The sequence below is a fragment of the Hippichthys cyanospilos genome, chromosome 4 (assembly GCF_059441005.1).
Source record: "Hippichthys cyanospilos isolate Australia breed blue-spotted pipefish chromosome 4, RoL_Hcya_1.0, whole genome shotgun sequence".
In the NCBI taxonomy this organism is placed as follows: Eukaryota; Metazoa; Chordata; class Actinopteri; order Syngnathiformes; family Syngnathidae; genus Hippichthys; species Hippichthys cyanospilos.
Window position 1 is genome coordinate 2,081,006 of NC_142372.1, and position 21,505 is coordinate 2,102,510.

Sequence of the window (21,505 nt, forward strand, 5' to 3'; positions counted from 1 at the left end):
GAGGGCGCTAATTCACCGAGCTCAGACTATTTAACTACTTTCAGAAGAAAAAGTTAGTATTTTGTCTATAACTGGCGGCATCCTCGATGACATTTCTACATATTTTTTGATCTAATGTTTGTAAAAGTGTTTGCAAACTTTCAAGGATGCAATGCTAATAACTGAACAAATTTGCCATTTTGGAGTCACCTGAAAAGTGAAGATATAAAGATAACACTTAACTAAGATTGCTCATTTTTAAAATGTGTATTCATAGAAAGGCAAAGGATTCTATATGCATATGATTGCTATTCTGTGAGATTAGCTCTGAGTATATGAATCTCTTAGCCACTAGTGACAAGTATGAAACTCAAAAATAATCCCTCAAGGCAAAGCCTTGTGTACATCTGTAGAACCTTAAGTGCAGTTGAAGGAATCCAGTCCAACAAGATTGAATGTTAAATCTCCAATTTATTAAATGATAGAGTTACAGATTGAACGCTGTTTTTCAGTTGATTTGCAAAGTGACAGAGGTACAAAATGCTGACAAAACATTTTATAAAATACAGCTGGATAGTGACTGAAATTAATTTGAATATAATTTTACTTTTATTTATACCAATACATTTAGGTCATAGTAGTGACTGTGAAATATATTTGAATATAACTTTATATTGTGTAAAGTACTTCTGTGGTTGCAATGATACCAATTATTTTGTGTTTTGCAGAGTGATGCAGTTTGAAACTGACACTGATGTACTGACACCTGTTTTTTCCACATTTTTTCCATGCCAGACTGTATAACATTTCTCAGAGGGGTGGAGTTTATTTTAGGAGTTGGCTTAGGAGTTTGAACTTTGTTGGTAGAGTCTGATCAATCCACAACAGTTTGCATCAATGAAAATACCAAAGTATTTGATTCATTTGAATTTGGAACTCAGGTTGAAAACACTGAGCATTGCTTACAAGAGATATCCCGTTCTTTCAATAACAAAGTAAGTTTTATTTTCCAGACAATTTCCCTCCCCTGTGCAGTATAAGACAAATAATCTAAGCACGCATCATGAAAAGTCTTTTTTTTTTGACAGATGTTACATTTGATTGTATTTTCAGTTTTTGTCCAAATAAATACCTTTTTCTAAATGTGTGGTGCTGCAGAATGCAAAATGGATAATTGATGATGGGAGGCATTTATATTCCAAGTTAAAATCAGTTTAAAGTTGTGTATAGTGACAAAAGTCCATTTAACGTTTCATCGGCTGCACTTTTTATGAATGTTAGCTCTTACTGTCACGCAATGGAAATTTCAGCAAATAGATCAAAGGGGAAATGAATCATTTTGGACAAGACCAATAAAAACGATTACTGTGTGCTTTGGACTTTAGCCAAACTGAAACTTGAACTGAAACGTAAATGACAACTGTTTAGGTGTAGGCACCCTGTGGAAAAGGACGAGGGCCTGTGAAGGAAAAGAAAAAAAGTCTGGCAGGATTCTCACCTCTCAGAATTCTGAGCACCATATTTCAATTGAGTTTCCAACACTCTCCATGGTGCTAGACAGATCAATAAGACTCAATTGGATATGAGCTGTAAGCGTGTTTAATACACATAGTATTTTTCTATTACGACAATTTTCAACAGAACTAAGATAGAATGACCTGTACCCGTAGACCAGTCACTCGGGAGTGAAACCGAGACGGTCAACAGTGAAGATCGAAATGTGTGTAAGAGTATGTCTTGTTTAATTTATCAAGGGACGGGTCATGTTAGCTTTGACGTCTTTAAAGGAAATCCCACTGTTGTTCGCCTGCGTTTGCTCCCTCTCACGCTTCGACTTTCATCTTCTTCCAACGCAAGGCGCTCTGTGATTCCTGCAGACTCCATGAGCGACCTGCCCGCAGCGACGGATGCTTTGTCCTCGTCCCCAAAGTCATCAGCCGCCCCAAAAGCCAGCAGCGCACCCTGCTTGAGTTTTGGCGCTTCTAATCATTGTTGCGTGCCAGGCCAAGGCTCACGTGTGGTTGCTGCTGTTGGTTAACTGTCTCCTGGTCGGCGAGTCTGTCACTCTTTGGGCGACACAGTGGGCATGGACCGGCACGCCGCTCGGCAGACACACCACTTCGCTGTCACTGAAGGTGTTGTGGCATAAGTGGCATCCCTTTTTTGTAGACACAACAATCGGCTTCTTCGTCACTTTCAACTGGGTCGAGAAAACAAACGTTTGTGAGTGCTGTGTCCATCAATGAAAACGCTAAACAAAATACAAGACACCTTTCATTGATTTGTGTTATCGATAATTATTTTAAAACAAATATTTCAGGCTTCGTGATACAAAAAAAAAAAAAAATAGACCAAGATAAGCATTTTAGCATTAATCCAACATATAAACGATCAATTTGGAAGTCGGGATGACTAAATTATTCTACGCATTTGAGTTCACCCACCAAAACACAAAACGCTAGCAAAGACCGGGATATGTAGCCTTTTAGAACTGCACAATATACGCATGTATTACATAAGCATGTACAGTACGTATATAATAAACTGCTCACCTTGTCGTGCAGTAGTTGAAGATGTTCAGAGTGGGCGAGCCCGAGGGCAATTTGAGATGTGCGGGAGGCATGCATACTAGCTCGAATGGCCCGACCCAGAAAGGGCCGGATCAATTGCAGCGACCAACCATCCGGCAGCGTCCGAAGCACTTGGACAGGATCAAACAACTCTCCGTGCCGATTCAGGAGGTCAACCGCTGCCATTGCCGACTCTCCTTTGTCAACGCACGCCGTCGATCGGGTTTTCCCGGCGGCGCTTTTGTCGAGATACATCGCTAGGAGGCGATGGAACAACCGCTGTCTGAAAGCGGAATCCCGACAAGATGAGGCCCAAATACAAAAGGCCTCGGCGGATTTGAAGTCTCTCAGCTTATGCACTAAAATGTGGAGCGCTGCATCATGGTCCTCTGATTTTCCATAAAGAGTCGCACGCTCTAGCAGCAGTTGCTCACTGTTTTCCATCTTACCTGAACAACACAGAAACAAAAAGCAATTACGCAACATTTAAAGGATTAGCTTTTTGGGGATGTATTTTTTTCTTTTCTATAATGTGGTCATTGAACACTGATAAAAGACAAGTTTGCAATCACATGTCCGACAGCTCTTAACTTAGATGCAAGCGTTCATTATAATGCGTCAAAAAAAATTATCTTACCTAACAAATACTGCACTCGGTACAAATTGGACTCCCTGAGAAGACCCTGGAGCTTCTCTCTGAATCTGCTGAGCTGTTCTTCGTTGACTGGAGACTCTGACAGTAAAGATAATACCCTCTCCAGGTATAACTCCGCTAGATGTGTGTGGTATTGCTCCTCCTATAGACAAGAAAACAATCACAACAGCAATTTATCAATATTTAAGGTCTTCACTAGGCATGGGCCGATAAACTTTTTTTTTTAAATAAATAATACAGATTTAAGCTCATGCCAGTCAAACAAACTTGCTTTATGTATAATTTTAAGCGTTCCAAGTGAAAACATCACAAGTTATTTTGAAAATATGTCATTGTTTTAGAGGGTTGTTTTTTTTGTAACAATTCATCGATTTAGTCCATTACTCGCTTATTAAAAAAATAATTATTTGCAGGACCAAAAACACAGATTTAAAATTAATCTCCAGGCATACAGTACATGATATTATCACTATTTCCGTCCCAAACTCGTCGATCAGCATCATATGATGAAGATTCTATGAATGACACCTCAATCCGTCGTTCAAGCACCAGGTGTTCCAAGTACAGAAGAAGCGCCTCCCTGTGCTTTTCCAGGTATGGAATGACATCATCGGGATTCAGGTCCGACTGGGTTTTGCCAACAGTCCTCTTGGTGAAGATCTGTACAGCTGCCTATGAGGAAAAACAATAGTTTTATATTACTAGTCATAATTTCAAAACTAACTGAAATTGATGTCTGCAAGCAACTAATAGCGATTAACCTACACTGGGATTCTTGTGTAAAGCCCAATTTGCATATTTCCACACAAGGTTCGGATCGACAGCGGAGCTAAGAAAATCTACAATGTACTCATAGAGATCAGGTCTTGTAGAGTCCTGCAGTTCCATGTCTGCAACCCGAATCCACATCTGAAAATAATGATAATAATCATTTGCATAAAAATTTTCTTCCCATTACATTAGGATAGGGTTACACCTTTGTGTTTACCTGAAGTGCTGCCAGATCCTGACCTTTAGAATGGTAAAGCAGTCCAAGTGCAAAATACCTGGGACAAGTAGGAAAAAAATAAAAGTCTAAAGTGCAGTAATTTTCTAGTTTCAAGGGGAAATGTGTCAGATGATGTCTTTAATCATTTACTCAATATTTCCAGTTCAAACGCTGCATGCAAAGTGTGCGACAGCTAAACAGAGAGCATACACACTTTTGATATTTTTCCAGCCAGGGGACGCAGTCAGCAAGCAGGCAGGCATTGTCTGATGCGAGCAGGTCTAGAAGGCTGTCGTGATTCTGTTCAGCGTACAACTTTAACAATGCAGTATCCACATCCTCTCTGCAACCGTTAACTACCTCTGTGCTCCGGACCTAAAACATGAGGAGCATAAAAGCGTATAAAGCATGAGGCACATACCGTTTTTTCCGCACTATAAAGTGCACCGGATTATAAGGCACACCTTCAATGAATTACCTATTTTAAAACCGTTTTCATATGTAAGGAGCACTGCATTATAAGGTGCATAGAATAGAAGCTACACTAATGGCTGGGAGACCCACTGTGCCTGGTAATGTCAACAATACAATCAGATAAGTCAGTCTAACTTTATGAATAGAATCTAAGCGTTTTCACAACTCTGTTCACTCCCAAAATGAATAAACAGCTGTTTTTAGTACGTTCTGAAGAATGACGAAAAAAATACCTCTGTCAAATAACTGATGAGGAATTTCTTGCATTTCAACACTTTTTCCTGATCTCCCTGCGCCAGGTGATTGAGATCGGCAAACTCGTGGAGAGGAGGGTGGCAGCGCGTGAAGGAAGAAGATGCTGGCAGTAGCAGTGGGTAGAGTGAAATCAGCTCACGCACATCCAGTTGACCTTTTCTGCAGAGGAGAGCAAACAATGTCACGCGGTGGAAGCCAACCGGCTGCCCCTGACAAATTCGTGACATGGACAAAAACTAACCTGAAGTGTTCTTTTGCTTCTACAAACTGAAGTTGGCCAAACTGTATAAAGCCTGCCTGCTGCAGAATTCTTTTATACAAAATCTGTGTAGAAAATATGATTAAAAATGTTAGCATGGTGTCAACAGTTGAAATAAAGTTTGGACACAGTTGCTCTATGCAGATGTTATTGGACATTGAAAAGAAAAAAAAGATGAATCAATTGATCTATCTCTTTAATTTCACCTCAAGAATTCTGAGAAAAAAACCCTCAACCAGTGTTTTTTTTTTAAGATACTTTGTGTTATTGTGGAAAATCATAAAATAGGCTTCATTCATTTATTAATTTCAACAGACTTAAACAGAGTTTAAGATGCATTTATAGCTACAATTGACATAATACGCAGAGTGTTCATTACCAAGAACTTCTCTTTGGGAATATTTATTTGTGCTCCCTCTATAAGGACTAATGCTTCCTCCACTCTGTGGCTGGCCAGTAAGTCCTGGATCTGTTTTTCCAGGGGCAAAGGCACCATCACATACACGGCCTTGGTGGACGCCACAATGACTTTCCCTAAAAGGAAGAAAAGAGAAGAGCAGTCATGGTGCTATTGCCCTGCTCTACACAATAAGGATCCTCCGATTTGGGAACCTGCATGAAGATGAAGTACATCAGAAAGACTGGTGCCTAAATTACCTTCAAAGTCTTGCAGAATGCGTCCGTCCCTGAATGAAAGCGTCTGTTTTAGCTGTTGATCCAACATGCTGTGGATGGTGATGAAGCTCTCATCCAAGGCCACCACATAAGGGAAGCACACAGCCGCACCGATGACACTCTCGGACCAGTTAACGGGGGCCCGTTGAGAGGCTCCTTCCGCATTGGCAAACATTCCTAGAGGGACAGATGACACCACAGATATTACTTCTTCATTTGAGCGTGAATGACGTGGCAAATCTTCTTTGACGATTGGTTAGTTCATAGTTGTGCAGTTGTGACTTTTGGGTTGAATATTTCATTGAGAATTGACAAATTGCTACGGTCGTCATACGCGCACTTCAAGTCGTTTGAAATAAAAATACGAGCCCCCATGGCGAGAATGTATTAAATATGGGGACACTGGAATGATGTGAACAGGTGAAGTATGTTTTCGAAGATGCCTGTCAAATAACCAAAGAATAGATCCAAAATGTGAGCAACATTAAATGGAACCTCATACAGCCCATCTTGACACAGCTTACCGAGACCACCCGGTGCCGCCAAGAGAAACTCCTCCCGGGCTATCCTCTTTACAATGGGTCGCCGCTCCTCACTGTTGTAAGGGAAAAGATCTTGGGAAGCTTCCGTATTGTAGTTGAGGATCATGTACTGCGTCGCCAACGCCAGGCACAGGAAATACCCGTCGAGGCTGACAGCACAGGGTTGCTCCGGCGTGCTCACCTCTTTGACCAGCTGCACCTTGTCCTCATAAACCATATAAATTTGCACTGTCCTACGCTTCAAGGAAAGGACAGCCATTTCCACGCAGAATGGATCACCGTTCACCGGATTTTCATTAATGCAAAAAGTCGTCACGCCTCTGATCCTGGCACCGGACGTTGATGGCACATTTTCCAGCGTCACCATGTCCACGAGAAAAACGAGTCCATCGCAAAGCACTATGAGCCGCTCCAGAGCTGAAGCGGCCCGCAGTTCGGCCACTGGCTTTTTCAAGCCCAAGTATTTGTGCAGCAGTTTCTGAGCCGAGTAGGTCAATTTCCCTTTGGCGGAAGAGAGTTCGTCAAGCAGGAAGTGGTGGATGAAGCAATCGTTGGTTCCCACATACAAGTGCTTCCCGGAACATTCTAAACATTCAATGTTGATGCGAGCCTTGTCGCCCATGAGGAGGTCCCGCTCCACAGCCGGGATGAGCTCAAAGGCCTTCACGCTCATCTTCACCAAGGCATTGAAACTAAAAGATACAACAGTGTTGATTAGCAATGACCATGACCAGACTACTATTAACACAGTAATATCACTGTTCATTTTTTTTTTTTTGAACATTTGCCATTTTTCACATGAGACGTAAAAGGAGCAATTCCAGACAATGTCCTTAACATGTGACATTAACTTGATTGGCATCTTATTCAAGCTCCTGCAGAGCTTGCTAATGAGCTCATCATTTGAATCAGGTCTGTTGGGGAAAAACCTGGAGAACATACTGGCTCTCGGAGACCAGTTTGACACCTGTACCCTAACGTGTTCAATTCTAATGACATATACATCAAATTATATGTTTGAGAGTTAAGATTGCAGTTTTGTGGACTACAATACCTTTGCTTGTTCAATGCCCACCCGAGGAACCCAACCCACATACAGGCAAACTAAATCAACAGTAAGACAGAAATTTGTCACGAGAGGATTTGCTCTACCATCCAATATATTTGGCATTTGAATAGAAGTACGTACAATACATGCAGGTGAATTAGTGTTTGGTTTCCTAGTGATGTGCAGTACTGTATATCGTTTGCAATCTAGGGTTTATCTTGGCAAATAACTGTCACATAATGATGTGTTATTCATTCATTCATTGTGTCACGTCAAAATGTTTTTTCCCCTTGTTTCTCTACCTAAAGCACACATAGCAATACGCCATAGAGCGCTAACCCAAATAACGTTAATGCTAGCCAGCCTGTCAAATGCATGGGGACGGAGATGAGACAGGGTGTATACTTGTTTATAACGTTGAAAGCAGATGATTCGATGCAGTTTAATACCGTGGTAATTTAACACAATAGTACAGCAACATCGCTTCGTTTTAATTCATTGAAGCTAACGTTAGCTTGTGTTGAATGCTCTGTTGCCTATGCTAGCAATCGATTTCTGACTTGCCAAGACAGTTTTTGTGATATGACCAAGCAAATTCACTTACCGACAAAATGGCACTAAAATAGACAATATAAAACTTCGAATAAGGATAATTCATTGAAAAAAATCTGTGCGCACTAAATCCTTTTTCAGTTTCCCTCATGCTTGCTGTGAGCATAACTTACCACTCAGACACCCTCAGTGAGACCGGCTGGAAACAGAGAAGCGAATTAACAAAAGTCCTCCGCAAATAAGCATGGAAGAAACAGACAGACAAATATGAACGTTTCCATTTTGACAGGAGACAAAAAATCGCAAGCAGAAACAAGCATGATTGGTGTCGCAATATCTCGTCTATCCAGTATTAAACTACGCCCATAGCACCGGACTCGTCTCCCACTTGGAGAAAGAGCAGGCTCTTTTTGTGGCAGCGGCATGCAGTGTGGCGACTGTGTGGCAGCTGCCACCGAGAGCCACGGGTAGCCACACTTGATGCCACCAGTAGCCACTCTTTCCGAGGCATTTCCATGTTCGTCTGTGGCTGCTGCCACCGGTAGCCACACTTGATGCCACCAGTAGCCACTCTTTCCGAGGCATTTCCATGTTCGTCTGTGGCTGCTGCCACCGGTAGTCACACTTGATGCCACCAGTAGCCACTCTTTCCGAGGCATTTCCATGTTCGTCTGTGGCTGCTGCAACCGGTAGCCACACTTGTTGCCACTCTTTCTGAGGCATTTCCTTGTTCCCTCTGTGGCTTGGCTTCACCTCCACGTTATTCTTTTTCGTGTTTGACTTGCAATGTATTGTTGTTGGTTTGTATAGTTGCTTTTATTTCACCCATTATTGTGTGGATTCCTCTTTCGTCGTCGCTGCCGTTGCTTTTTCCTCGGTCTTTTTTTTTTTATAAATATGTTTCTCTTATTTTCATTTCATGTATGTTTTTTAGATGTACTGGTATTGTATCTTATTTAGTGTGGACTGTGTTTTCATTTATTCACATTTGTATTATGTTCTATCACGCAATGACCGGAAGAGGCGTCTCCAGAGTTACTACGAGCGATGCAAACGAGTAGTCACGGTCGATGCAAATGAGTAGTCACGGTCGATGCAAATGAGTAGTCACGGTCGATGCAAATGAGTAGTCACGATCGATGCAAATGAGAAGCCACGAGCTATCCAATGAGCTGCAAGCAATGGCCGACATTTCACCGGCTATCCAATGCGCGGCAGGTAATGGCTGACTGGGCGTCGCTATACTGTAATACGGGGACTCCCCGTCGCCCAGCTGTCCAGTGAGCTGCAAGCAATGGCGGACGAGGCGTCTCCCGACGTGTCCTGAGCATGCAAATTAGTAGGCTGTTACCAGTATGTTGCTCCGTTTTTAAGTTTTTGGTTGTGTCCCCCTAGCGTTGTTGTTTTTTTTGTTAATTTTTGCATTGTATTGCATTCTTTTATATTAATAATAATAATAAAAAAGAGGAGTCGCGATGGATGCAAACGAGTAGTCACGATCGATGCAAATGAGTAGTCACGGTCGATGCAAATGAGTAGTCACGATCGATGCAAATGAGACGCCACGAGCTATCCAATGAGCTGCAAGCAATGGCCGACATAGCAAAATGTCATATTAATTGAAACTAAGACGTTTAGCAACACGCATTCGCAATTAATTATTATTATTAATATAAAAGAACACAATACGCTAGGGGGACGCAACCAAAAACTTAAAAACTGAGCAACATACTGGTAACAGCCTACTAATTTGCATGCTCAGGACACGTCGGGAGACGCCCCGTCCGCCATTGCTTGCAGCTCACTGGACAGCTGGGCGACGGGAGTCCCCGTATTACAACATAGCGACGCCCAGTCAGCCATTACCTGCCGCGCATTGGATAGCCGGTGAAATGTCGGCCATTGCTTGCAGCTCATTGGATAGCTCGTGGCTTCTCATTTGCATTGATCGTGACTACTCATTTGCATCGACCGTGACTACTCATTTGCATCGACCGTGACTACTCATTTGCATCGATCGTGACTACTCGTTTGCATCCATCGCGACTCCTCTTTTTTATTATTATTATTAATATAAAAGAATGCAATACAATGCAAAAATTAACAAAAAAAAACAACAACGCTAGGGGGACACAACCAAAAACTTAAAAACTGAGCAACATACTGGTAACAGCCTACTCATTTGCATGCTCAAGACACGTCGGGAGACGCCCCGTCCGCCATTGCTTGCAGCTCACTGGACAGCTGGGCGACGGGAGTCCCCGTATTACAACATAGCGACGCCCAGTCAGCCATTACCTGCCGCGCATTGGATAGCCGGTGAAATGTCGGCCATTGCTTGCAGCTCATTGGATAGCTCGTGGCTTCTCATTTGCATCGATCGTGACTACTCATTTGCATCGACCGTGACTACTCATTTGCATCGACCGTGACTACTCATTTGCATCGATCGTGACTACTCGTTTGCATCGCTCGTGGTAACTCTGGAGACGCCTTTTCCGGTCATTGCGTGATAGAACATAATACAAATGTGAATAAATGAAAACACAGTCCACACTAAATAAGATACAATACCAGTACATCTAAAAAACATACATGAAATGAAAATAAGAGAAACATATTTATAAAAAAAAAAAGACCGAGGAAAATGCAACGGCAGCGACGACGAAAGAGGAATCCACACAATAATGGGTGAAATAAAATCAACTATACAAACCAACAACAATACATTGCAAGTCAAACACGAAAAAGAATAACGTGGAGGTGAAGCCAAGCCACAGAGGGAACAAGGAAATGCCTCAGAAAGAGAGGCAACAAGTGTGGCTACCGGTTGCAGCAGCCACAGACGAACATGGAAATGCCTCGGAAAGAGTGGCTACTGGTGGCATCAAGTGTGGCTACCGGTGGCAGCAGCCACAGACGAACATGGAAATGCCTCGGAAAGAGTGGCTACTGGTGGCATCAAGTGTGGCTACCGGTGGCAGCAGCCACAGACGAACATGGAAATGCCTCGGAAAGAGTGGCTACTGGTGGCATCAAGTGTGGCTACCCGTGGCTCTCGGTGGCAGCTGCCACACAGTCGCCACACTGCATGCCGCTGCCACAAAAAGAGCCTGCTCTTACTGCCCACTTGATCAGACTGTTCGAGTTGCGTTCAATACCATTCAGTAATTTTCTTAAATCTGTGTTAGGTATGAATTTTTTAACGCGTTACTCACTTTAATATTGGTAAATTTTCTATGTGTCTTCTATCACCACACTCACATTCAGTAGTGTACTCTCTAAACGGAACTGCTCCATTAGATCTTTACATAGTCTCAAGTAATCGCCATTTCAAAGTGCGCATGAACTCAACTCTTTCACTTTTCACCCAAGATGCACCTGTCCAAATGAACCGAAAAGCCATTTTGTTGTGCAAGCTAGCCGTTTGGGCATTAAAAGCACTTTTGTCAGCATGAATAACGTGGACCTTTGACACAACCCCTAACTAGTCCTCGCCTAAGATGTAGTTTGCTATGTCAAGATGTTAAAATCCAACCGCCTCGTCGCCGTAAGTCGTCAAACATTTTGTGGATTAGCAATGATGCTAATGCTTTGCGGCGACTACCTTAAGTATGCTACAGTTACAGAAGCACACTGTTGGCTAGCTGTCTGCTCTTTATTGTTTTATTTGCTTGAGTAACCCAACATTACTCAGTGTTTTCTCGCAGATGTGCTGTGAAAAGACCGGCGTGTTTTCTCGTAGCCAAAGATACTTTGTTCAACGATTAAGCTGTTTATGGTAACTAGGCGGCTGGGCAATCAAAGAAAAACTTCGCCAAAACACTTGGAAGAGACCAAGCGTTAAGCTTTAGAGCTAATCTGATCATGGCCGAAGACACCAGACAGGACAAGCGGGCCAACTTCTCGGCTTTAACGGACACCAACGGGATGACCAGGACATCTTCCATGTCTTCTGGAAAATCTGGCACTTCCAAGAAATTAGTGATAAAAAATTTCAAAGGTATTGTTCTCAATATCATATTAGCCACACTGACCCCATTTTAAATATCGAAACACTTGTCAATTCCAGGTAAACATATGATTGTATAACAGGTGCAAATCATTCGCGATTGTGGTAAATCGGGTCATGAATCATTAAATGTGTAACTTTAGATCCTGCTCACGAAGATCTGCAATTCATTATGCAATGAGCGTTGTTTCTATTATGAAGCAATTGAGTGTTAGTGCTTGGGTTATAAGATTGTTTGCGTCTAAATATAAACCTATCTGTTATGTTTGTTTGGTAGTAACATCACTTAGGTCCCAGGGTCACTTTGACACGGGACGTATTTAGTGTCTGAAATGTGTATAATTCAAATCCAGTCTTTAACAAGTGATTTATGTTCCATTTCCCTAGAACAGCAATGATGTCTTAGGGTGAATATGAGCCAGAGGTGTGTGCATTTATCCAAAAGTGTCAACAACATCTTATTGATTGGAAATCCACTCACAAAGTAACAAATGCAATACCCAATTTATACTTGTGTCTTGCATTTGTTCCTCTGGAATAGTAATTATATCCTGGGTGAGTTTGACCTGGCATGTGTAAAAAAAAAAATGGAAACATAAATCAAAAAGCATTGCATACAAATGTCATTTGTAATGGGCAGGTTGGTTGAACTTATGCCAGGCAAAAGTATTGTACTTAAAAACTATATTCAAAATCACCATAATTTCCAATCGGTCAGTTTGACCCACAGCATAACAGAAGGGTTAATCAGCTGAAGTGAGCAATGTTCATAAAATTGTTTATTTTAACAACCATTTCAATCTATTATCATTATTGTGCTCCTATAATCAGTACTACAACATTTTTTTTCTGTGTTTTTGCCATTCCAAGATCGACCAAAACTATCCGAGAATTACACTGAGGACACTTGGTTGAAACTGAGAGATGCAGTCAGTGCCATCCAAAACAGCACATCCATCAAGTACAACCTTGAAGAGCTCTATCAGGTTCTTTGTCCGTTTATTGCCGTTTATTACTCGAAGAATGAATTTGTTTTGTTTCCGTCTGTTTTGATTGATGCAAAATTTCCACCGTACAGTTCCATGTGAAAGTATTGGCCCCTCTACGTATAGCTTTTTGATATTTTGCACCGACAGAACAGGGGTCAATACGTGTCCAAATTTTGTCCAAAGTTTTGATTCACATAAAAACTAAAATATTGTGTGAATTTCATTACACTTTACAATTGTATCCCGCATTTTGGTGAGTTCTCACAAATATTTCAGACTTAATACATATATATTTGACGCTTTAAATGTGGTAAAATGTCAGAAATACATAGTGGGGGCCAATGGATTAGCAAAGCAATGTACATTATTTATCATATTTGGCTGCCTTATGTTTTGATATTTCTTCTCCTGTTTTGTCCTTTCTATTTTGTTCTTCCTTTTTGAAGGCTGTGGAGAACATGTGTTCGTATAAAGTCTCCCCAACATTGTACAAGCAGCTGCGTCAGGTCTGTGAGGATCACGTACAGGCCCAGATCTACCAGTTTAAAGAATATCCTTTTATTCAGTGTTGTAAATTTCAATATAGGGGATACGCCATAATTCCGGATTTGTTGCTTGTCATAGTGTTAAATACACAAAAAATGTGAGCAAACTAATGAGACCCATACCCATTACTTGCGGAAAGACAATTTTGAAAGGTGACTTGACATTATTTTTCCTTAATATGGAGCGCACAGAGTCTTTGGACAACCTTTCTTTCCTGAAGAGGATGAATCGCTGCTGGCTGGATCACTGTCGGCAAACTGTAACCTCTGATCAGTCTTTGCCTCTTTGCTTAATGCTAACTTTTGATACTGAGCGTAACGCCATTGTCTTTACTTGTTCTTTTGGATAGATAATGATACGAAGCATCTTTCTCTTCCTGGATCGCACATATGTGTTGCAAAGCTCCTTGCTGCCATCCATCTGGTAAATGTTACCCACGCGCTCAATTTGTTGAGATGAATGTTGAGAACTTAGGGTTGTTTGCGCCTTTCAGGGATACCGGGCTAGAACTGTTCCGGATCCATATTGTAAACGATAGTGTCGTCCAGAAGCGCATAGTAGATGGCATTTTGGAGCAGATCGAACTTGAGCGGAACGGCGAGACAGCAGACCGCAGTTTGTTGAGGAGCCTGCTGGGAATGCTTTCAGACCTTCAGGTAGACAATTGACCGCCAAGCGCACTGAAAGCATGCCGGTTGATTTTATCTGATGTCTTTTTAGGTTTATAAAGTTTCTTTTGAAGAGAGATTTTTGTCTGAAACAAATCGCCTGTATGCTGCAGAAGGACAGCGTTTGATGCAAGACAGAGATGTGAGTCACACAAAGAATTAGTAAAGCTTTAATGTGAGCGCAAGCGGATGCACACAGTTATTTAGTATAAATGTTTTTTAAATTCAACCAGGTGCCTGAGTACCTGCACCATGTGGCTCGACGATTGGAGGAGGAGAATGATCGTATCGTCAGCTACCTCGACCTGAGCACGCAGTAATACTTGAATTTATTTTAATATTTACACCTTCCAGAGATTAAAAACGCCTACCTGTAATTTTGACAAGAAATCACAGTTTTAGTTATAATCTTATGAATAATATTCTTTAAAATATTAGTCTTAATTTAGTAAACTTCCCACGGCCAGGATTTTTGGGGCCAATCATGATTGCAGATCAGCCTGTCTTTTTTTCTTGATTGTTAAACATGAAATGGGGCCCACAAATCCTCTTATCCCTTTCTTCCAGCCGCGGACATGATCTTTTCTTGCATTTCCAACCATCATATTTTTCATCTGCCGACTGCTTCCTTCTCCGAGAGCTTGAATGAAACGAATGACTGGCTTCCGGTCACTGCTCAATAAATCGCTCCCTGGTTGATTCTCTTCTCATTCAGTCTAGTCTGTTCCATCTTCTAAGTGCTTCTTTTCTTCTGCCCGTGTATGACTTCTTATTCCCATTGGATTTTGTCAGTGATTTTTTTGTGTGGTGTTTTTTAATTTGTTGGTGACTTTGTCACACCATTTATTTAGTGTTGTCGTCAATGAATGGCTTCTAGTTTAGTTACTGGCACAGAAGAATATTGGTGATGAAATAAACGACAAATTTTAGGCAGGTGAATGAACACTGTTCCTGTGAACATAAGAAACGAGCCTCACCCCACAATTCATGACTGTTTCCTTGAATGAAATGTAATTCCTTGGGCTATTTCTCATGTCTTTACTATCTTGTAGGAAACCTCTGATTAGCTGTGTTGAGAAACAGCTTTTAGGAGAGCACATGACTGCAATTCTACAAAAGGGTACGTCGGCTCAAAACGTTCTATTTGTATGCGTCGTATTTTGACCATTTCACCATCTTAATGAAAATGAATGTTTAAAATTCTCTTCATTATGGTAATTACCACAATGTGTACTTCTGATCGGCTGTAAGTGTTATGTGGTCCTTTTTAAACTTGACGACGCTATATATCAAAATATAAGAAATAATGACATTTTGTATAACTTTTTATCAGGTTTGAGTACTCTTTTGGATGGGAATCGTGTGACTGAGCTGGCTCTCCTTTACCAACTGTTCAGTAAGGTGAAAGGAGGACTGCCCGAATTGCTGCAATTTTGGAGAGACTACATCAAGGTGTGGTCACTATTTATGCCCTCGGACACGCACAGTCTCGTCGCCCTTCTAATGTGTGCTTCATATCTGTAGTCCTTTGGTGGAGAGATTGTTTGTACACCAGAGAAAGACAAGGACATGGTACAAGAGCTGCTGGACTTTAAGGACAAGATGGACAATGTGGCTCAGAGCTGTTTTGCACGGAATGAGGGCTTCATTAATGCCATGAAGGAGGCCTTTGAAACATTTATCAACAAAAGACCCAACAAACCTGCAGAACTTATTGGTATGTCTGGCTTAAGATTCTATATTTGATTTTTACTTCATAAACTGTTTAGTCAATTGATTTCTTTTCTACATTTGGGTTTCAAAAGATGAATATGAGACAAGAAATCAACATTTTGTTGGTGTTGGGCTGGCACCTCCTATATCACAAAAGCATTATTTTGCCACGCCAAGATAATGGGTTCTACATGACTATTTCATTTTGCAAAGTTTTGATTTTGTATGTTTGCTGATTCTACTCAACCCCAGTGGATTCTAGGTCTCAGTTATTTGTAACTAAACACAATTATAAAGTGAAGTACTGGACATTTAAACTATAATCATATGTAGCCGATCATTTGATTAACTCTTTGCTCCCTTTCCAGCTAAATATGTGGATTCTAAGTTAAGAGCCGGTAACAAAGAGGCCACAGAGGAAGAGCTCGAGAGAATCCTTGACAAGATAATGATAATATTCCGATTTATACATGGTGAGTTGCACATATTTTTAATGTTTTTTTTTTTTTTTTTACTTTCTGCATTGAAGATTGGGGTTTTAGTTCAGTAAACTGAATTGTTACTAAATAACAGTATGTTGTTTTATTTTCTTGTCCAGGAAAAGATGTCTTTGAAGCGTTTTACAAAAAAGACTTGGCCAAACGTCTACTGGTTGGCAAGAGTGCTTCTGTAGATGCTGAAAAGTCCATGCTATCCAAGCTGAAACATGGTGGGTCTCCAAAATATAATGACCAGTAAAGTACTGCATTCATTCTGCTTTGAGTGCTATATTCTACTGAAAATATTGTTAAAAAAGACATAGCTTCACAAAACTCAAATACAGCGTAACAAAGCACACATATGTTTTGACTCTTGCATTGGTGCTGTTGACTTTGTACAGAGTGCGGCGCAGCATTTACCAGTAAGCTAGAAGGGATGTTTAAGGACATGGAACTCTCCAAAGATATCATGATCCAGTTCAAACAGGTACTCACATTCTCCTTCCACGTATTGTCATTTTGAAAATGAAATGTGAACATTCACAAAATCATTTCTTGCAAATGCTGTGCATGAAATTCTGGTGTTTCCTCTCAGTACATGCAAAACCAGAGTGAGCCGAGCAACATTGAACTAACAGTCAACATCCTGACCATGGGCTACTGGCCTTCATACTTGCCCATGGAGGTCCACTTGCCCCCAGAAGTAAGATATGGAAGTTGTTCTTAATCATTAAAGCCATGACCTTATTTCAACTAAACAGTATTAGTCACTTTCCAGATGAAGTGCCTTGAAAAGCGCTCCTTCTCCTTGAACTGTTTTCACATTTTGTAACCTTACATTCACAAACTTATGTGACAAACCAGCCGTTCTTGAATGGGGGCGCATAAAGGCATTTCAAGGGTACATGTGAGGTAACAGGATTTCCACACAGGAATAGTACAGTCTTCTTTTCAACTTAAGAGCAAATTAATTGGAACAAAAAGATAATGTCACAGTCTTTTAGAGATGCTGAAAAACGCGTCTAGTTATACTATTAAAAATGTAGTAGTTATACTACTAAAAATGTAGTTCCAAAGTTTTTTTTATGTCAAGACTAGGATGGCAGAACTCTCTGTTTGAAGTGCCCCCCCCCCAAAAAAAAAAAAACAACCACAGAGATCGACAAACGCAAAGTAGCACATCATTTTGATGCGACTGTGAAATAACATAAGACATAAGACCTGAGATTTGATCTCTGAAGGTCAAAACTGAGGTGGATGAGCTATTATCGCAGTTGTCGCACAGCCACGAGAACAGATATTTTGTTTAAGATATGATTGCAAATTCATATCCAGCTCTATTTTGTCTGGGCAGGTTTGTTGAAACTGCTCTCAATGGATCAGTAGTTGATTTTTAGCTACATTAGATTTTGCGGCTGTAAAACCATGCCCGGCGAGTCATTCATCAATCATGTCTGACCTTCGCTCTTTTCTTTTTTGAGATGGTGAAACTCCAGGAAGTGTTTAAGCTGTTCTACTTGGGGAAGCACAGCGGCAGGAAGCTGCAGTGGCAGCCCACACTCGGCCACGCTGTCCTAAAGGCTGAGTTTAAAGAAGTAAGTTGATGCATGATCATTGCCGGGAACTCAGCTTGCCTTGACGGCTTTATTCATCATTCTTTAGGGAAGGAAGGAGCTGCAAGTCTCCCTGTTTCAGACGTTAGTGCTGCTGATGTTCAATGAGGGAGAAGAATTCAGCATGGAAGAGATTGCCACTGCCACGGGGATAGGTTAGTGGTGTTTATTGCCGCCATTATTTAGGAGAGCCCTTCTCAAATAAAAGCGTGAGAGCAGTTTGGAAGTAGCTGAGATTGTAACAGGGTTTCTGGGGGTATCAGAAAAAAATGATTTCATGTTTTTCATACTACTGTACTAGAGAATGAGGAATTAATTGAGATTTGTAATTAATTGATTTAATCATCTCTTAAATCTGACTTTAAAATTAAAGCTTAGAAAAAACGTCAAAGTAGTTTTTTATGTACAGTTCATTATTGTGGCAGATCAAGAGCGTAATATACAACAACAAAAAACGTGGCTTCAGGCATTTATTGTTTTTATTTTTGTTTTTAACAGATGCCGTGCAGTTGTAAACATTGAGCTACTGCTATATTTGAGACCAGCCCAAAGTACAACCTTCAGTTTTAACCATCAGAAAGAATGGTGCTGTCTTCCTAGGTCAACTGCCAAATAATTAGAAAATTACATTTAAAAAAAACATTTTTACTGACACAATTCTTAAGCAGATGAGTCAGAAATAAAACAAATGATGTTACACTGTTTTCTGGGATTGCTGAATAAAATACACCAAAGAGATACTACTACAAATGTCATTTGAATTGTTGTAAAATCGGATGTATGGCACAACACACTTTTTCAAGCCTTTTTTTCCCATCTAAAAATGTATTCCGCTGGTTAGGGGGGGTACCTGGGCGAAAAAAAGAAATCACGGGGGGTATGTCGTTTGAAAAAGGTTGAGAACCACTGCCTTGGTTTTTTTCTCTTTCCTTACAGAGGAGGGCGAGCTCCGGCGTACATTGCAGTCCCTGGCTTGCGGAAAAGCCCGCGTTCTCAACAAGATTCCGCGGGGGAAAGATGTAGAGAACGGAGATCGTTTCAACTTCAATAACGATTTCAAACACAAACTTTTCCGCATCAAGATCAACCAGATCCAAATGAAAGAAACCGTAAGAACGCCTTTCACGCTGCGGGCTATTTCCCAAATCAGTTTTTGCGTTTGGTACGACATGACTTTCTCGTTTATAGGTAGAGGAGCAGGTCAGCACGACGGAGCGAGTCTTTCAAGACCGGCAGTATCAGATTGATGCAGCTGTGGTGCGCATCATGAAAATGAGGAAAACCCTCAGTCACAATTTACTTGTGTCGGAGCTCTACAACCAGTTGAAGTTCCCTGTCAAGGTGACTAGTCCCAAGAATTCATTCTCAGTGAGGCACGGGCTGATATCAGATTCTGACCTTATAATAACGTTGTGCGTTACATACAGCTCGATTTTTTCCTCATTGAACACGGTCTACTTTATTTTTAAAGCAATTGAATATTTGGTACATTAAGAATTGCGCTCCATCTTTCGTATGAATAAATCTAAGGGTAAGCTACCATGTTAGAGACAGTATTTGCGGTAATTGAAACTTTGACCACGATAAACCGTCAACTTGGTGATCGGCCCATGCCTACTCTCTGTTGCATTCGCAAAGTCCGATTGCCTCTGACTCACGTCTCCCCGTAGCCTGGCGACCTGAAAAAGCGGATCGAGTCCCTCATAGACAGAGACTATATGGAGCGTGACAAGGAGAGTCCCAACCAGTACCACTATGTTGCCTGAGGGGGCGCCACTGCACAGCCAATGTTTTGCGCAAGTGTCCGGCTGGTTCCTCAAGCAGCCTCACAGACCTTCAGCCACCAAGTTCATACTTGGTGCCACCATATTGGGTGCAGCATCCAGATCCCACTATGACCCCCAAAGTTGAGACTTGGCTGGGTTTTGTCCCTGGGTTTGAGTCCGAGAGGAGGCTGGAGGAGACGGCCCGGGCAGTTTGTTTAGTTAAAAACAAAAACAACACAAAAAAACAATTTGACAAGCACTTTCCTCTCGCTTTGTTTTGTTTTACTGCTGTGGGAGGGGATTTTTTTGTTTGTTTATGTCTATTGCTTTGCTCTGAAATACTTTCAGGGCAAATTTTGTATCATTTTAAGTGTTTTCATCTGTTCCCCACAAGTTCTACCCTAAAAAGTGTGATTGTTACTGATGTGATGAAAGTTGCGGATGATGACAATGCAAGTCAACTACTTTGGGCAATTTTTGACGGTGTCTTCTTTAACCAAATTGCGCTAATGTCACGTGCTGATTTTGTTTGTCCGTTTGAAATCAGATGGTTTTTCCCATGTAATACTGACAAGAGTAAATAAATGGATATTTAATGAATAATTTGATACCAAGGTACTGTTTTGGGGGAGAGTGTCCAGCAAGCTACACTGGAGCAAAAAAAAGTGTGTTCATGTTTTCTTTTTCCAGTGTACAGGGCTGCTATTTTTATATCATGTATTTTTTTGCATTACAGAACATCCTAAAAAACACTACAGAGTGCGTGCGTTCAGTGTTCGAAATGTGCTTTGGATATGTGAGGAGAATGTTGCAGGATTCTGCGAAGTGTTTAAGAGCAGCATTAAAGCAGTCTGCGTTCCTGCTGGGGTTTTACACTCCCTTGTGAATTGATGCGTGTCAGCTGACTAACCACCACTCATATACTTGGCTACTTTGTTGTGTGTGTGTATGTGTGTGTGTGTGTGGGGGGCCTAAATATGAGCAGCAGAAGTAGGAAGTTATTTATCGAATCTTTTCATAGATTTTAGATGACTACTGCACAATTTTGTTGCATTTACACATTCTGAAAGTTATTCTTAGGTTGTTTTTTTTGCAAATTACTGTATTCAAGAACCTCATGCATGGTTGAAGAAATCGGAAATGTGTCAAATTCTGCTTAATATGAAGTTATTGCAGTAATATTTTGGTTTTGCTAATTGCATATATATATATATATATATATATATATATATATATATATATATATATATATATATATATAGTTAATGAATTTATTCTTTTAACAAAAGAATTAAGCTAAAAAAAAATAATAAACTCAATCTCTACTTTGCTTGATTTCAGTTACAACCACAACTTTTTTACAAGAGGTGTACCTAGGTATTTTTATAGCATTTTTCTTCTTTTAAAGTGAGACCAGGTCAAACATGATTTTTACTTATTTAAAAAATGTATGGATTTTCATTTATGGTAGGGTAAATTGCAGGTTCACCTTGATATTTTTCCTGATTTTTTTTTTAAACTTTTTAAGTCGGATCAGACAAAAAGTATTGATTTTTGTATTTTTTATTTTTTTTAAATATACCGAAAAAATCTCTACTTAACGGATTTCAATTACTCGTCGTTTCGGAGAACGTAACCACCGCAATAAACGAGGGAACGCTGTCTACCTTATTTCCGAGTGTCGTCATTTATCGGGATGGGCGGGGTCGATTATCGCGTGGA

The 21,505-nt window shown here is 40.8% G+C and overlaps 2 protein-coding genes across 4 annotated transcripts; one reads left to right on the plus strand and one right to left on the minus strand.

Annotated features, from left to right (window-relative positions):
• Window positions 1–430: 430 nt before the first annotated feature.
• Window positions 431–11,267, minus strand: tgfbrap1 (transforming growth factor, beta receptor associated protein 1). Of its 3 annotated transcripts, XM_088412818.1 has the most exons (14): window positions 11,216–11,234; window positions 8,171–8,196; window positions 6,380–7,089; window positions 5,838–6,032; window positions 5,560–5,714; window positions 5,163–5,245; window positions 4,900–5,080; window positions 4,407–4,567; window positions 4,193–4,250; window positions 3,970–4,113; window positions 3,733–3,876; window positions 3,187–3,346; window positions 2,532–2,998; window positions 431–2,179 (listed from the first exon to the last, which is right to left on the minus strand). In XM_088412818.1, the coding sequence occupies exons 3-14, from the start codon at window positions 7,068–7,070 to the stop codon at window positions 1,991–1,993; spliced, it is 2,628 nt and encodes an 875-aa protein (XP_088268944.1). In that variant the 5' UTR covers window positions 7,071–7,089; window positions 8,171–8,196; window positions 11,216–11,234; the 3' UTR covers window positions 431–1,990. The 3 variants fall into 3 exon arrangements, with proteins under 3 accessions (XP_088268944.1, XP_088268945.1, XP_088268946.1); XM_088412819.1 differs by lacking the exon at window positions 8,171–8,196 and having other exon boundaries at window positions 11,216–11,267; XM_088412820.1 differs by lacking the exons at window positions 8,171–8,196; window positions 11,216–11,234 and adding an exon at window positions 8,050–8,068.
• Window positions 11,268–11,367: 100 nt separating this feature from the next.
• cul4a (cullin 4A) lies at window positions 11,368–20,386 on the plus strand. The gene is made up of 20 exons (XM_088412822.1): window positions 11,368–12,000; window positions 12,880–12,995; window positions 13,445–13,548; window positions 13,734–13,803; window positions 13,894–13,967; window positions 14,038–14,200; window positions 14,265–14,354; window positions 14,446–14,528; window positions 15,265–15,332; window positions 15,546–15,664; window positions 15,737–15,929; window positions 16,294–16,398; window positions 16,524–16,634; window positions 16,806–16,891; window positions 17,000–17,107; window positions 17,886–17,999; window positions 18,067–18,172; window positions 18,954–19,126; window positions 19,206–19,358; window positions 19,688–20,386. The coding sequence occupies exons 1-20, from the start codon at window positions 11,865–11,867 to the stop codon at window positions 19,781–19,783; spliced, it is 2,268 nt and encodes a 755-aa protein (XP_088268948.1). The 5' UTR covers window positions 11,368–11,864; the 3' UTR covers window positions 19,784–20,386.
• The last annotated feature ends 1,119 nt before the right edge of the window (window positions 20,387–21,505 follow it).

Coding starts and splice junctions, on each gene's coding strand:
- tgfbrap1 (XM_088412819.1), bottom strand. CDS start 7,070: ATGAGCGTGAAGGCCTTTGAGCTCATCCCGGCTGTGGAGCGGGACCTC. Junction 5,081..5,162: donor GAAGCAAAAGAACACTTCAG/GTTAGTTTTTGT, acceptor TCTCCTCTGCAG/AAAAGGTCAACTGGATGTGC. Junction 4,114..4,192: donor AGGATCTGGCAGCACTTCAG/GTAAACACAAAG, acceptor CATTATTTTCAG/ATGTGGATTCGGGTTGCAGA.
- cul4a (XM_088412822.1), top strand. CDS start 11,865: ATGGCCGAAGACACCAGACAGGACAAGCGGGCCAACTTCTCGGCTTTA. Junction 13,549..13,733: donor CAGATCTACCAGTTTAAAGA/ATATCCTTTTAT, acceptor TATGGAGCGCAC/AGAGTCTTTGGACAACCTTT. Junction 16,892..16,999: donor TCATGATCCAGTTCAAACAG/GTACTCACATTC, acceptor GTTTCCTCTCAG/TACATGCAAAACCAGAGTGA.